The sequence below is a fragment of the Gasterosteus aculeatus genome, chromosome 14 (assembly GCF_964276395.1).
Source record: "Gasterosteus aculeatus chromosome 14, fGasAcu3.hap1.1, whole genome shotgun sequence".
Classification (NCBI taxonomy): Eukaryota; Metazoa; Chordata; class Actinopteri; order Perciformes; family Gasterosteidae; genus Gasterosteus; species Gasterosteus aculeatus.
Genome location: NC_135702.1, coordinates 341,810 through 355,182, shown reverse-complemented (window position 1 = coordinate 355,182; position 13,373 = coordinate 341,810). Strand labels below are relative to the sequence as shown.

The window sequence follows — 13,373 nt, the reverse complement described above, 5'->3', positions numbered from 1 at the left end:
AAGTCACTTTTAGATCGGCATCATAAGGGAACACGTGGTAGTGTTTTACTAGGATGAAGGTGTGGTTGCTAGATGAACCACAACCACAATATTGATAGAGAGTCTTTGTGGTGAACCTGGAGACACCTCTACTGATTCCTCAAACCGCCATTCTGTTTCTATGTAATAGCCAATAGGAGAGTTACATCCGACCATTGCATCACCCTGGTCCTTATGATGGAGGTGTTGGTGGTCCAGACCAGTGTGAGAAGATGACTCTCCCAGATGTTCACACTGGTCCGTCCCAGAGGTTCACTTACTAGTGTTGTTAAACGTGCATTGTGTGCGCGTTGGAACAGATGGAAATATCTAGTGCGATATATTTAGGCAGATGCTGTCTTTTACACGAGTACATTCAATAAATAGTGCACCACTGCTACTCCTGAGAGTTCCTAAGCAAATAACCAAAGCGATGAGAGAATGTTGAAGGGTACAGCTGGTTAGGGTGACGTAGCAGTGGGTGGTGTTAAACTGTTTTCCACTGTAGCGCGTGTTTAGATGGATGGATGATGTGACAAAATGAAGGAAGATGATTTGAAAATGCGTCCAAGAGCAACATAATGCAGCAGTAATACTTTTATTGATCAATGAATACTTATATTTGAACTACTTAGACGGATGCTAAGCTAACTCAGTCTGATGCAGCTGACTGAGCTAGCATTAGCGGGCCACGCTGTTCTCTATGGAGACGGGTTCCAGGTAGCCGTAGGGCAGCGGCAGGTCGACGTTCCTCGCTCTGATGTCACAGCTGAGACGCTTCAGGTCGTCGCTAAAACGCGCCGCCGTCTCCATGGGAACGCTCTCCGTGAAGTGCTGCTCCGCCGAGCCGCCCAGAGGAACCCCAGAGGAACCCCAGAGGAACAATATATTATACATGTGTGATTCTGAAGGAAACACGCGTAAATACAGGTGTCATTTTTCAGGTCAAACTGCTTTTTTAAGGCTTTGCTTTTAAAGAACCGAGCCAAACGGTTCAACATATGTTCAAACAACGATGAACAGGAAATTACTTTATCTGGACTCAGTCGCCGTATACGTCTCTTGTATTTACCTGTCAATCATCGTGCAGCCCCGCCCTAAAGAATCCCCTGCTTCATGGTCTAAATGGACCATAATCCACCAAAGGAACATCTGTATTGAAGCTCTAGTTGAAACCAGAGACTGACCCAATCAGGGTGATGAGCGCGTGTAAATCAAACATCGAGAGATTTGCTCGCTCGCGGAGCGTGAACTTCCTCGCGAGGTGAGTCTCTGCTCGCGCTGGAAGGTGTTTTCTACACGCTGACTGTTGTTCTTTTTGACAGTAAGGGGGCGTAGCCAGTCGCCAGGGGGCGGAGACAGTCACATGGTCTCTACACCTGATTGGTTAGAAACCCCGTCTTTGGATTGGCTGGAGTGATGCATTCACACAACTATAGAAGCGCATTTCCGCACTGAAGAAAAGGGATAGAAAGTCGACATTACGAGATAAAACGTTGTGAAAACACAAACGCCACCTTTATGTAACGTAGTGGAGCGTAGATGACAACCAGCTACAAGCATCATTTACCATCATTACCGCCACATTAAGACCGATGCGTCCAGCTCGCAGACCGGTCCGTATTTTTAAAATACCGAAAAAAGTCAGAATCTGTGAATATCTCGGCAACTTTTAATACGGATCGACTTTTGGAAAAAAAAAATAATGAGGTTGTAGTGAATGTGATATACAAGACATGCGCTATCGACTATGGAGGAGCTAAGACGTGAGGAGATTATACTCAAGACGCGTCACACTGAAGTATTTTATCATCATGTTTTACTCCGTTTCACCAGCAGAAACACGCCAATCACTTACTCGATAGATGCCTTTCATCGGTCAAGAGAGGATCAACAGCGCATAAAACTTCGTAGTGACAATAATTACTCGGTGACGGTGACGGTCAAAAGAACGTTTGTTCCCCGTTCTCACCCTGCAGCTCCAAACAACCCGCCGAGCCCCACAGGTGACCAGACACGCTAATACACACAGCAAACCCCCTTATGGTGTCGTAAATACAAATGACGTCACACCAAACGCGCACACACCAACAATGTAGAAGGAAAGAAGAAATAATACAAAAGAATAATCAAAGCCAATGTGTGGCTCCTACACAGCTTACACAGGTGAATGTATGTGTGTGAGAGATAACGTATGTGTGTCTGGACCCTCAGTTTGGTGCAGAAAATACAGTTGAGTCCACCGTTTCCTATTTTAATGCAACCAACCCAGGACAATGGAACAGTATATTACTTAATAATAACAGCACAATAAGTGGTATTCTCTAACAGCGGGTTCATATAAACAAACCTTTTTGAAAACGGAGGGGCAGAAATATTTGTTTCTGTGAATACCCGGCCATGTGTAAATCGTCGTCGTGGCGCAGGGGTTAGAGAAGGTGTGCTGGGAAGCATAAGGTTGGTGGTTCGAGTCCAGGCTGCCCCATGTTCCATGTCGAAGTGTCCCTGAGCAAGACACCTGACCTCTAATTGCTCCCCGGGCAAACAATGTGAAAAAGCCACATGTTTAAAGTGTGATGTAAGTCGCTTAGGATAAAAGCGTCTGCTAAATGATCTGTAATGTAATGTAAATATTTCCTGTGTGTGTGTGTGTGTGTGTGTGTGTGTGTGTATAATACATACACACATTTTCACACGAGGATTGCGCTTGGCTTTTATTTTGAAGTAACCACAGGAAGAATAGCCAACCACTTCCTGTACAGATGGTGAATGAAATACTGCATTATTATTAGAAGTACTATGACCTAGTTAAGCCACATGTCTACAGTACCTTTAGTAGTACTTCTAACAGTATTGTGTGTATTCTAACGGATACAGCTGAGCTCTTCTGGTGAAACGTCAGCTCATTGAAACACGTGGAGACTGAACAGCCAATCACAGGAGAGCACGCTGGATCTCCATAGCAACCAGGATTGTTTGATGTTTGTTTCCATCTGAAGAGAAGAAGCTTCAAAGTGTCGGTGAGTCGAACGATTATTACACAACGTGTTTGTTTATTGATAATTATTGATGTTTATTGATTATTATTGATGTTCATTGATCATTCAGCCTGTTATGAGTTATATTCTCTGATTTATTATGATTTACATTACTGAAATATTTTCCACATACAACACTATGACCTTCGTGTGTGTGTGTGTGTGTCTGTGTGTGTGTGTGTGTGTGCATGTGTGTGTCTGTGTGTGCGTATGGGGGGGGCAGCGATGGCGGGGACGTCGAGACACGACCGAGAGATGTCCCTGGAGGCGAAGCGGCAGCTGTCGGTGACCTCTGACCCGGTGGAGCGGCTGCGGCTCCAGTGTCTGTGCAGAGGGTCGTCAGGTATCAAAGGGCTGGGCAGGTAAGCTCCTCCCACTTCCTTTCTGCATTAACACTATATATTTTTGGACATAATACAGCATGAAATACTAAATATGCTCATGTTCTATTCTCTGATTCATTATGATTCACATTACTGAAATATTTCCCACACACAACACTATGACCTATGACCTTCATGACATCTCACAAAAACACCCTGTTGCCCGGCAACCATTGGCTCTCTACCCGGGGCCATAACGAAGCCCCAGGCGCCTGAAGCTGTCAAAGGGAGTCGATGACGCACGGCTGCTCCCCCGACACACCGACGCCGCCGGGGGTTCTGGTGTTCACTTTGTTGTCACATCGTTGTGTTGCTGCACAAGTTGTGTTTGGTCGTCTGTAGCTGCTCATGAAGAGTCTCCTCACAACGACACAACGTCCGCTCATACGCCAAAGTGCATTCAGTAAAGCAATGAAAAAACTATAAATACATAAACTCTCCCGCAGATACCTACTTCCTTCGTTAATCACGTTGATGTAACATAATAGCAAGACACCCTGATTGCTCCCTGGGCAAAAAGGTAAAGAAGGGTCAGGGTTAAAAATGTAATGTAAGTCGCATTGGATAAAAGTGTCAGCTAAATGACCTGTAATGTGATGTAATAACCTCTTAACCCTCTTCCATTTTTTAGGCACTGCTCAGAATTGACATACCCATGTTTAAAATAGTATATCTCTGCAACCACAAGGTCTATTTGAATCATTTGTGTGTGATGTAATAGAAGGGAACACCTATGAGATTTGTTCACATGTGTAAATATGAATGTATGTCTTACTGGTTAAAAGTAAATGAAAATAGCACACAGCAGAAATAAAAACAAGTTTCAGGTTGTTTACCACTTTGGATGATGTATTTGCAGCTTTAAACCTCTCCCAGATAATAGCTCCTTACGAGGACATTCTCTCTGTAAAGTCTAACTTTGATTAAGTGAAGCAGAAGAAAATTAGGGAGTAGAGGATGTAACAGCTCCAATCAAATAATACAAGCACATAATAAAGAGTAGCACAACATCATCATCACCACTTTGAATACAGAGATCTCACATTCTGCCGAACATACAAACATTTGTGTTGGTCAGAACCTTTAAGATAATGGATGACGACAGCAACCGCTCGCTGGACCTGAAGGAGTTCCTGAAGGGTCTGAATGACTACGGGATCCCGATGGAGAAGCAGGAGGCCACGGCTCTCTTCCAGCTCTTCGACCGCGATCGCAACGGGACCATCGACTTCGACGAGTTCCTGGTGACTCTGAGGGTAAGAACTCGGATACCAGGTGACCGACGGGCGGCTTTCGGCTCCTCAAAGTCCATCTTCTGCGTCCTCAGCCGCAGATGTCCAAAGCCAGGAAGGAGGTGGTCATGGAGGCCTTCCGGAAGCTGGATAAGACGTCGGACGGGGTGATCACCATTGAGGACCTGCGGGGGGTCTACAACGCCCAGTACCACCCCAAGTACCGCAACGGGGAGTGGACCGAGGACCAGGTCTTCAGGAAGTTCCTGGACAGCTTTGACTCTCCGTACGACAAAGATGGAAAGGTACCTGTCATCAGGGGATCAGAGGGAGGAGCTGCTGAAGGTCATCTCCTACCCTTCAGGTGGAGTTCATGAATCATCACGCTGGTGGAGGGAGGAGAACGACTTTACTTCCATTGTGGTGAAGCAGCTCCGGAGGCCAATGTTCATTTCATGGTGTTCTCTGGTTAATCTGGAGCTTTTCTGCAGAGATTATTGTTTGGTTGATTCCTCTGAAACAAGTAACCATCTCTCCTCTCATCAACAGGTGACCAAAGAAGAGTTTGTTAACTATTACTGCGGCGTCAGCGCCTCCATCGACAGCGACGCGTACTTCATCCTGATGATGACCAACGCCTGGAAGCTCTGAGCACATGAAGCGTCTTCATGGAGACAAACGTGGTGAATCTTCTTCACGTGGAGCTCAGATACTCTCCAGCTGTAATAAACTCTCTGCTTTTAAGAAATCATTCCTCTGAATTATTGCCGTGTTTTAAACAGTAACTTTCTGCAGCTTGTTGTAAGAAGTGGGGCGTTGTGGTGCAGGAGTAGAGACGGAGCGCTGGGAACCGCAAGGTTGGTGGTTTGAGCCCCGGCTGCCTCATGTCCCTGAGCAAGACAGCTGACCCCTAATTGCTAAAACGCCACGGGTAAAACTGTGATGTACGTCGCGTTGGATAAAAGCGTCAGCTGAATGACCTGTGATGTAAGAAGATGAACATGTGCTGTAGTTAAAAAAATCAGGGTTCTTAACCATTTAACTTTATTGTTTGTTAAAATAAACCCATTGATTAAGTCTAGTTTTCATACGGTACTTTTAGCAGCTACACGTGAACATGTTGTGGTTGTGTGGTTGTGTCGTTCTCTCACTTCCTGTGTGGTTCGGCTGCTTGGCAGCAGCAGTGAGTTCTGAGCAGCTTCGTCTCGCAGGACGTCGCTGGTGTTCATGACTGTTTGTTACACAAACGAAAGAGAAACACATGAACACATGAAACCGATCGTATCAAGACTTTCTGGCTTAAGAGCGACTCTCACATTGAGGAATGCTAGAAGCCTCTAAGGTCATGACCCCTCTGTTCGTTCAGCTCGTTCATGAACCTTCTACCTGCAGAATCTGATGTTTACTGGAGAAGATCTACGTATCAGAAGCCTTCTGCTTCCTGAAGTTTTATTCAACCACTTTGCTAGAATGCAGGTAAGTGAGCGAGGAGGTTGTGAGGCTCCTCAAGGTTCTAAAGGTTCGTTACAAGGTTCTAAGGGTCATGTAGGAGGTTGTGAGGCTCCTCAAGGTTCTAAAGGTCCGTTACAAGGTTCTAAGGGTCATGTAGGAGGTTGTGAGGCTCCTCATGGTTCTAAAGGTCCATTACAAGGTTCTAAGGGTCATGTAGGAGGTTGTGAGGCTCCTTATTGTTCTAAAGGTTTGTTACAAAGTTCTATCAGTCATGTAGGAGGTTGTGAGGCTCCTTCCTATGGTTCTAGTCAAGTCATTTTATTTTGTATAGCCCATAATCGCAAATTACAAATTTGCCTCAGAGGGCTTTACAGTCTGTACACATACAACATCCTCTGTCCCGAAACCCTCCATCGGCACAGGAAACACTCCCCAACAAATGAAAAAACCCTTACAAGAGGGAAAAAAGGGAAGAAACCTCAGGGAGAACGTCAGAGGAGGGATCCCACTCCCGGTATGGACAGACTACAATGGATGCCATGTGTACAGAATGAACAATGTATAATACATGCAATTCCTATGAGAGGTCTGGAGGCTAGAGGTCTGTTGTTCTCATAGTCATAGATTAAGGTAGATATCACAGAGGAGAAGTTTGATGGTCACTTTTATCAGATATATCTTTATAACATTTAGAGTTTGAACTGTGATTTGTTTTTAGTTTGTTTAGGAGGTTCTACTAGTCCTTTGAGTGGTTGTTGTGGTTTTCAGGATGATTGAGGAGATTCTAGGGTCAGTATACAATGAGATATGAAGGAAACATACTTTATATAATCAGACAGCATCAAAACCACACAATACACAAAAAGCTACTTTTCACAAACTGCTACATGTTACATTCGGGTCACAATCCTCCACTTTTACACTGAGACGTGACAGTAAAAGATATTAAAGAGATACTGGACATTGAAGATGGGGTCATTTAAAACGATTTAAAAGGAGCTTTGACTGTCCGGTGAAGAAGCCATTGAGGTTTATTGTCTGGACCAATTTTCAAGTCAACGTCACGTAGGACGGAGTGAAGCACCTCTGCACAAAGCTGATGTTTGAGGCAGATCCAAGTGGTGGGTGGAGTAACGAGAGGGATCGCTGCTCTCTCACGTTTTTTGGTTTAAGACCTTATTGTTGATCTTGGGCCTTGTGAGGTCGTGACCTCTGTGTTGGACGCCAAACCTTCAGAGCCTCTGACGTGATCCTCCTCCTGACTTACTTGATCTGATAGAAACTGGACATGGTGACGTAGGCCTCGGCCTCCTTTACCCCACCACTGCACGAGGGAGGTCTCTCCCCGGGCCGGAGGTCCTGGAAGGGGGAGGGGCTGGCGCTCTGGAGGCTCTCCTCTCCGTCCAAGGAGCTCCTGCTCAGCAAGGTGGAGAGCTCCAGCTCCTCGGTGCTGACGCTGGTGGTGCTCATGCAGCCGTCGGAGGTCTGGGTGGAGCAGCTCGGCTTCATCGGAGGCTCCGCTTCTTCCCACGACTGCTTCTCTGCTTTCTCTACGTCGAGGGCGCTGAACTCCTCGGGTTTGAAGTTCAACAGGAGGCCCTGGCACCACAGAAGCATCGTCTTAGTCATCAAGCAGCAGCAACACGTCTGATCTCAGACGGCAGAACACGGATTGTTAATTACGAAGGCGTTGTCATGGAAACGTAGCACCTAGCACCATTGCTATTGCTGGCTTGATTAGCTCGTTGAGCACCGCTAGCTTGTAGATGTTCAGCTGTTGGCGTTGGAGGGGCAGTGGGCCGGTCCCTGATCCTCATCCTGCACCTTTACAGGAGGAAACCTCACAGAAACGCTACCGACTGGTTTCATTTGGCCGACACACTTGTGATTCCCGCCACTAGAGGGCGCCATCACGCAACCAGCATTGGGCTTTTAGGTGGAAGTAGGAGGACTCACTTTGTTCATCTTGCAGATGTGCACCAGCGTGTCTTTGGGGTGGGGGATGCTCGGCCACATGTAGGTAAATATTCTGTGAAGGAAACAGCAGGTGTAAAAACCAACGAAGCCCTTCAGACGCGGATCTTCTGATGAGGAAGCAGAAACCTACTTGTTCCTGCAGAATAAAGCAACACTGGAAGGCACCGCCACCAGAATGACGAGACACACGATCAGCCCGTTGGTCTCCGGTCCTCCAGACGTCTGATTCTGGGACTTTTCTTCTGGAGACAAAGAGAGAAGAAGACGAGGCCCAGCAGTTATTAAAATCCCTTCTATGGAACCGTTTATGGTCAAAGTACCAAAATACCAACAAATACGGAAACAGTAGAATGCAAATGAAATGCTGACTGATTGAAGGAGCAGAGAGCATCGTTTGTTAGAACTTTTAGACTTTTTCATATTAAGGGAACAGTGCAAAACATGAACGTGCTTTTCTAATAAGAACATTAGCGAAGAAGACTTCTTAGAGATGGTTGGTAGGACGTCTCACTCAGGTCAGTTATACGATACATTCAACATGTGCTCCACCCGACGGAGGAGCAGCCAGGTAAAGCGGAGTCTGTTGGTCTGATTCTCACCAGCTGGACTGAAGAAGCTGAAGGTTCCACTCCACCTGCTCCAGGAGCCCTGCAGCCCGTTGGTCGGGACGGCCCTCGCCCTCACGTGGTACTTGGCGTGCGGCCGCAGGTTCTGGACGTCCATCCTCAGAGAGTCCGACGAGACGTTCTGAGTCTGCGGTAAAGCGGGAGACACGAGTCAGTTGCTGCAGAGCGTCAGCAGGTGGAGACGAGGAGCGAGGCGATGGAGATGACGTCACCGTCGAGCTGCCAGCGCTCCAGATGTGCAGCTGGAAGAGTTGGTTGTCTACTTTGAGGTACTCGTTGACGTAGGGGGTCTGGAGGCGGATCACGACCTGGTGAGAGTCCTCGTCGAAGGTCACGTCCTTCACCTGAGGACTTCTTGGCTGAACTGCAGAGACACAAGAGCACTGTCAGTCAACAGGAAGTGACCATATCAGGACTGAGGAGGACGTTAAGATGCTGTCTATGTAGTCCCGCCCTAAAGCTGCTTCGTGGTCTGTTTGACTCTAAATGGACCATAATTCACTAAATGAACATCATCTGTATTGAAGAAGACTTGAAACTAGAGACTGAGACATAAACTTATGTTTACAATGTTTACTGAGGGAATAAATCCAGAGAGAAGTAGAGTCATTTCCTCATAGACGTCTATGGGAGCAGAGGAGTCGCCCCCTGCTGGTCACTACAGAGAAGTAGAGTCATTTCCTCATAGACGTCTATGGGAGCAGAGGAGTCGCCCCCTGCTGGTCACTACAGAGAAGTAGAGTCATTTCCTCATAGACGTCTATGGGAGCAGAGGAGTCGCCCCCTGCTGGTCACTACAGAGAAGTAGAGTCATTTCCTCATAGACGTCTATGGGAGCAGAGGAGTCGCCCCCTGCTGGTCACTACAGAGAAGTAGAGTCATTTCCTCATAGACGTCTATGGGAGCAGAGGAGTCGCCCCCTGCTGGTCACTACAGAGAAGTAGAGTCATTTCCTCATAGTCGTCTATGGGAGCAGAGGAGTCGCCCCCTGCTGGTCACTACAGAGAAGTAGAGTCATTTCCTCATAGACGTCTATGGGAGCAGAGGAGTCGCCCCCTGCTGGTCACTACAGAGAAGTAGAGTCATTTCCTCATAGACGTCTATGGGAGCAGAGGAGTCGCCCCCTGCTGGTCACTACAGAGAAGTAGAGTCATTTCCTCATAGTCGTCTATGGGAGCAGAGGAGTCGCCCCCTGCTGGTCACTACACAGAATGCAGCTTTAACTCATGGAGCTTTAGCTTCACATTAAAGAAGTGGAGGTTTCCTCGCGGTGAAATGAAGCCTGACTCTCTCCTGTACTTTGGTGTGTTCAGTTCAGATTCTCTTCATGAGGGACTTACTGATCTTCTGCAGGTCCACCGTGGTCGTGATGCGGCCTCCTCTCTTCAGGTGGACGGTGACGTTCAGCTGAAGGATGGGGTGCAGGTCCCCGGAGCTGAAGGTGTCCCCGAACGCCTCCAGGCACTTTGCCTTATTGAGACTGTAGTCGAAGAAGCTGAGGACAGAAGAGCAGAGCTGAAGCTCCCTCTGAAGTGCCTCTGAAGGTCCCTGAGGGCGAAGGGGCCATGCTCTCACCACGCCGTCATGTTGCCCACGCCGTCTCCCCCCTCGTCTTCATCGTCCTCCACCGGGCCCCCCGCCAGCCAGCAGGTCAGACTGCTTCCTGACGTCAGGATGTGAGACGTGCAGCTGATCGTGGGCTCTGAGAGGAGACGCTCGGTTAGAGACACGCTGAGTGATCACAATGTGGACCAGCAGGACGCTGTGTCTTCCTACTGGACTGAGGAGACATTCATGTAATACGACGGCAGACAAACATGTTCATCCACACCGAATAAAATGTGAGTGTGAAGTTTGAGTGAAACGGAACACGAAGAGGGAGAAAGACATGAAAAGTATTACTATATATATATATATATATATATATATATATATATATACACATATATACTGCTGTACTATTTTAACCCAAGCGGATCTACAGACAGATCGTGTTTGTGATTAAAAACACGACGTGTAGATGGTTCTACAGAACGACCCTCTATGACATCATAGACCTGCTCACCCTCGTCCCCGGGCCCCCCCCCGCTGTGGGGCCGGGTCCCGGCCGCCAGCAGCAGCAGCAGCGCGGCGGTCCAGCAGCGCGGCATCTCCTCACGTCCTCCAGAGAAGACTGAGGAGGAGGAGGAGCCACCGCTTGTGCTCACCAGAGAGGAAGGAGGGGGGGAGGGGGGGGCTCACAGGATGCAAACATCTTCACTCTGTTAGCAGGACCCAGACACAGCTGTTACCACGGCGACCGTGATAGTGAATAAACTCAGTGAATATTGTGTAACTGTTTTATTGTGTCTCATTAATAATGTGAATGTTTAAAAGTCAGAAGAATAACAGAGATCGTTTCACATGTTGGAGAGCAGATCTCATGTGGATCTCATGTGGATCTCATGTGGATCTCATGTGGATCTCATGTGGATCTCATGTGGATCTCATGTGGATCTCGTTTGACAAAAAAAGTTAAAACCATGTAAACATGAAAATGTGGAAACATGAAAACACAAAACCAGAACCACTTCCTGCATCCGGTCCTCACGTTGTCTTCAAATGAGGCCACTTGGTAAACATCTTTACTACGTCTGTCCTCATGACCCGTCTGTCTGTCCTCATCACCAATAGGTATACAGTGGTGTATTTGTACTTTGGGAGTAGTTATTGGTGTATTTGTACTCTGAGTGGAGGTTTGGGTTAAGTCCCGCCTCCTCTAACCTCAGGCCTCGTATCTCGGCTCAACATCTCAGAACATCAGCGGCTGTGGTTCCGTGTGTTCCATCTCCTCCTTCTGCCACCTGAACAAGTACACAGCATGTACACGGTGTACGCAGTACTCCGTGTGATTTTACAAAAAAATAGGATTAATTTATTCACATTATTAATATTGTTATCATTGTTGTTGTATTATTTTGTTCACATAACACAAACATCTGGTTTGAATATCTGATGAAAGGGTTTGTTATTGTGCTTAAATAAAAGCAGCATATTAGTGTCCCAAAAGTGGGCGGGGGTTGTTTTTATACTTTATTACAAGAGATCTGTACGTGGTCACGCATCACTGACTGCTTTATAATATATATATGTATATATATATATATATTATATATAATATACACACACATAATATACACGCATATATGTACACATACATGCTCCACCTTCTGTTGCTAAGCCTGGAAAGGGGGGAGACAGACAGACAGAGACAGACAGACAGGCGGACAGACAGACAGAGACAGACAGACAGACAGAGACAGACAGACAGACAGGCGGACAGACGGACAGACAGACAGAGACAGACAGACAGGCGGACAGACAGACAGACAGACAGAGACAGAGACAGACAGACAAGCTGACAGACAGACAGACAGAGACAGACAGACAGGCGGACAGACAGACAGACAGAGACAGACAGACAGGTTCTGGCAGACAGACAAACAGAGACAGGTTCTGGCAGACAGACAGACAGACAGACAGAGACAGGCGGACAGACAGACAGACAGACAGACAGGCGGACAGACAGGCAGACAGGTTCTGGCAGGCTGTCAGACAGACAGAGGCAGACAGACCGGTTCTGGCAGACAGACAGACAGAGGCAGACAGACAGGTTCTGGCAGACAGACAGACAGACAAGCTGACAGACAGACAGACAGAGACAGACAGACAGGCGGACAGACAGACAGACAGAGACAGACAGACAGGTTCTGGCAGACAGACAAACAGAGACAGGTTCTGGCAGACAGACAGACAGACAGACAGAGACAGGCGGACAGACAGACAGACAGACAGACAGGCGGACAGACAGGCAGACAGGTTCTGGCAGGCTGTCAGACAGACAGAGGCAGACAGACCGGTTCTGGCAGACAGACAGACAGAGGCAGACAGACAGGTTCTGGCAGACAGACAGACAGACCGGTTCTGGCAGACAGACAGACAGAGGCAGACAGACAGGTTCTGGCAGGGAGGTGTTGCTCGTCCTGCAGATTTCGACTTGTTCAGAAGTGACTCGTCACCACATCCTGTTTCTTCTGTCACCGTCCTCTAAAGACACTTTAACGTTTCATGACACTCACACACTTCTACTGGAGCACACAGTGTGAGACACTTTCTACAGTAATGTGGCTCTCGACCAATCAGAGCCCGGCTCCTCAGGCCGGCTCGTTAAGGGTCCGAAGCGTCAAACTGTACTCGACACAAAGTTTGCACAGATTTACTTCTGTATTTTTTCTTTCTTGTTACTTAGAGACTCAAACCTCAAACAACACGTTGATCCGTCACTTCCTGTTTGTGCCTCTATCTTTAAAACCACAAACATACAGTAATTCACAGAGTTCTTAATCAAACGAAGAGCAGGAGTAGTTTCCCCACTTGGTGCTTTAGTGGGATTAAGTAAACTCATAATGGAGCATTATGAGGCACAATACTTGTTAGTAAATGTGAACAAGACTAAACGACTACTTGATCCTGATGTGACGGCGTGAGCGACAGGTAAACCACAGGCAGCTGGAACAACCGACACGGGGGACTGCTGTGGGAGTCTTCTCCCCCCCGAGTTCACACAGTCTCTCTGAGAAAACCACTCAACTCGAACACATCAGCCCA

At 47.3% G+C, this 13,373-nt stretch overlaps 2 protein-coding genes and 1 long non-coding RNA gene across 4 annotated transcripts; 1 reads left to right on the top strand and 2 right to left on the bottom strand.

Annotated features, from left to right (window-relative positions):
- Positions 1-2,767: 2,767 nt before the first annotated feature.
- Positions 2,768-5,419, top strand: capslb (calcyphosine-like b). The gene is made up of 5 exons (XM_040169831.2): positions 2,768-3,038; positions 3,280-3,418; positions 4,518-4,695; positions 4,767-4,976; positions 5,221-5,419. Exons 2-5 carry the CDS (start codon positions 3,282-3,284, stop codon positions 5,320-5,322), a joined length of 627 nt encoding a protein of 208 aa, XP_040025765.1. The 5' UTR covers positions 2,768-3,038; positions 3,280-3,281; the 3' UTR covers positions 5,323-5,419.
- On the bottom strand, positions 4,271-5,933 carry LOC144388269 (uncharacterized). Its single transcript, XR_013452590.1, has 2 exons — positions 5,823-5,933; positions 4,271-5,651 (listed from the first exon to the last, which is right to left on the bottom strand). It is a non-coding gene; the product is annotated as an uncharacterized LOC144388269 (long non-coding RNA).
- Positions 5,934-6,919: 986 nt separating this feature from the next.
- il7r (interleukin 7 receptor) lies at positions 6,920-10,989 on the bottom strand. Of its 2 annotated transcripts, none has more exons than XM_040169829.2 (8): positions 10,792-10,989; positions 10,302-10,428; positions 10,067-10,221; positions 8,939-9,090; positions 8,700-8,853; positions 8,231-8,342; positions 8,080-8,152; positions 6,920-7,722 (listed from the first exon to the last, which is right to left on the bottom strand). In XM_040169829.2, exons 1-8 carry the CDS (start codon positions 10,874-10,876, stop codon positions 7,387-7,389), a joined length of 1,194 nt encoding a protein of 397 aa, XP_040025763.2. In that variant the 5' UTR covers positions 10,877-10,989; the 3' UTR covers positions 6,920-7,386. The 2 variants fall into 2 exon arrangements, with proteins under 2 accessions (XP_040025763.2, XP_040025764.2); XM_040169830.2 differs by having other exon boundaries at positions 8,231-8,339; positions 10,792-10,896.
- Between the last annotated feature and the right edge of the window lie 2,384 nt (positions 10,990-13,373).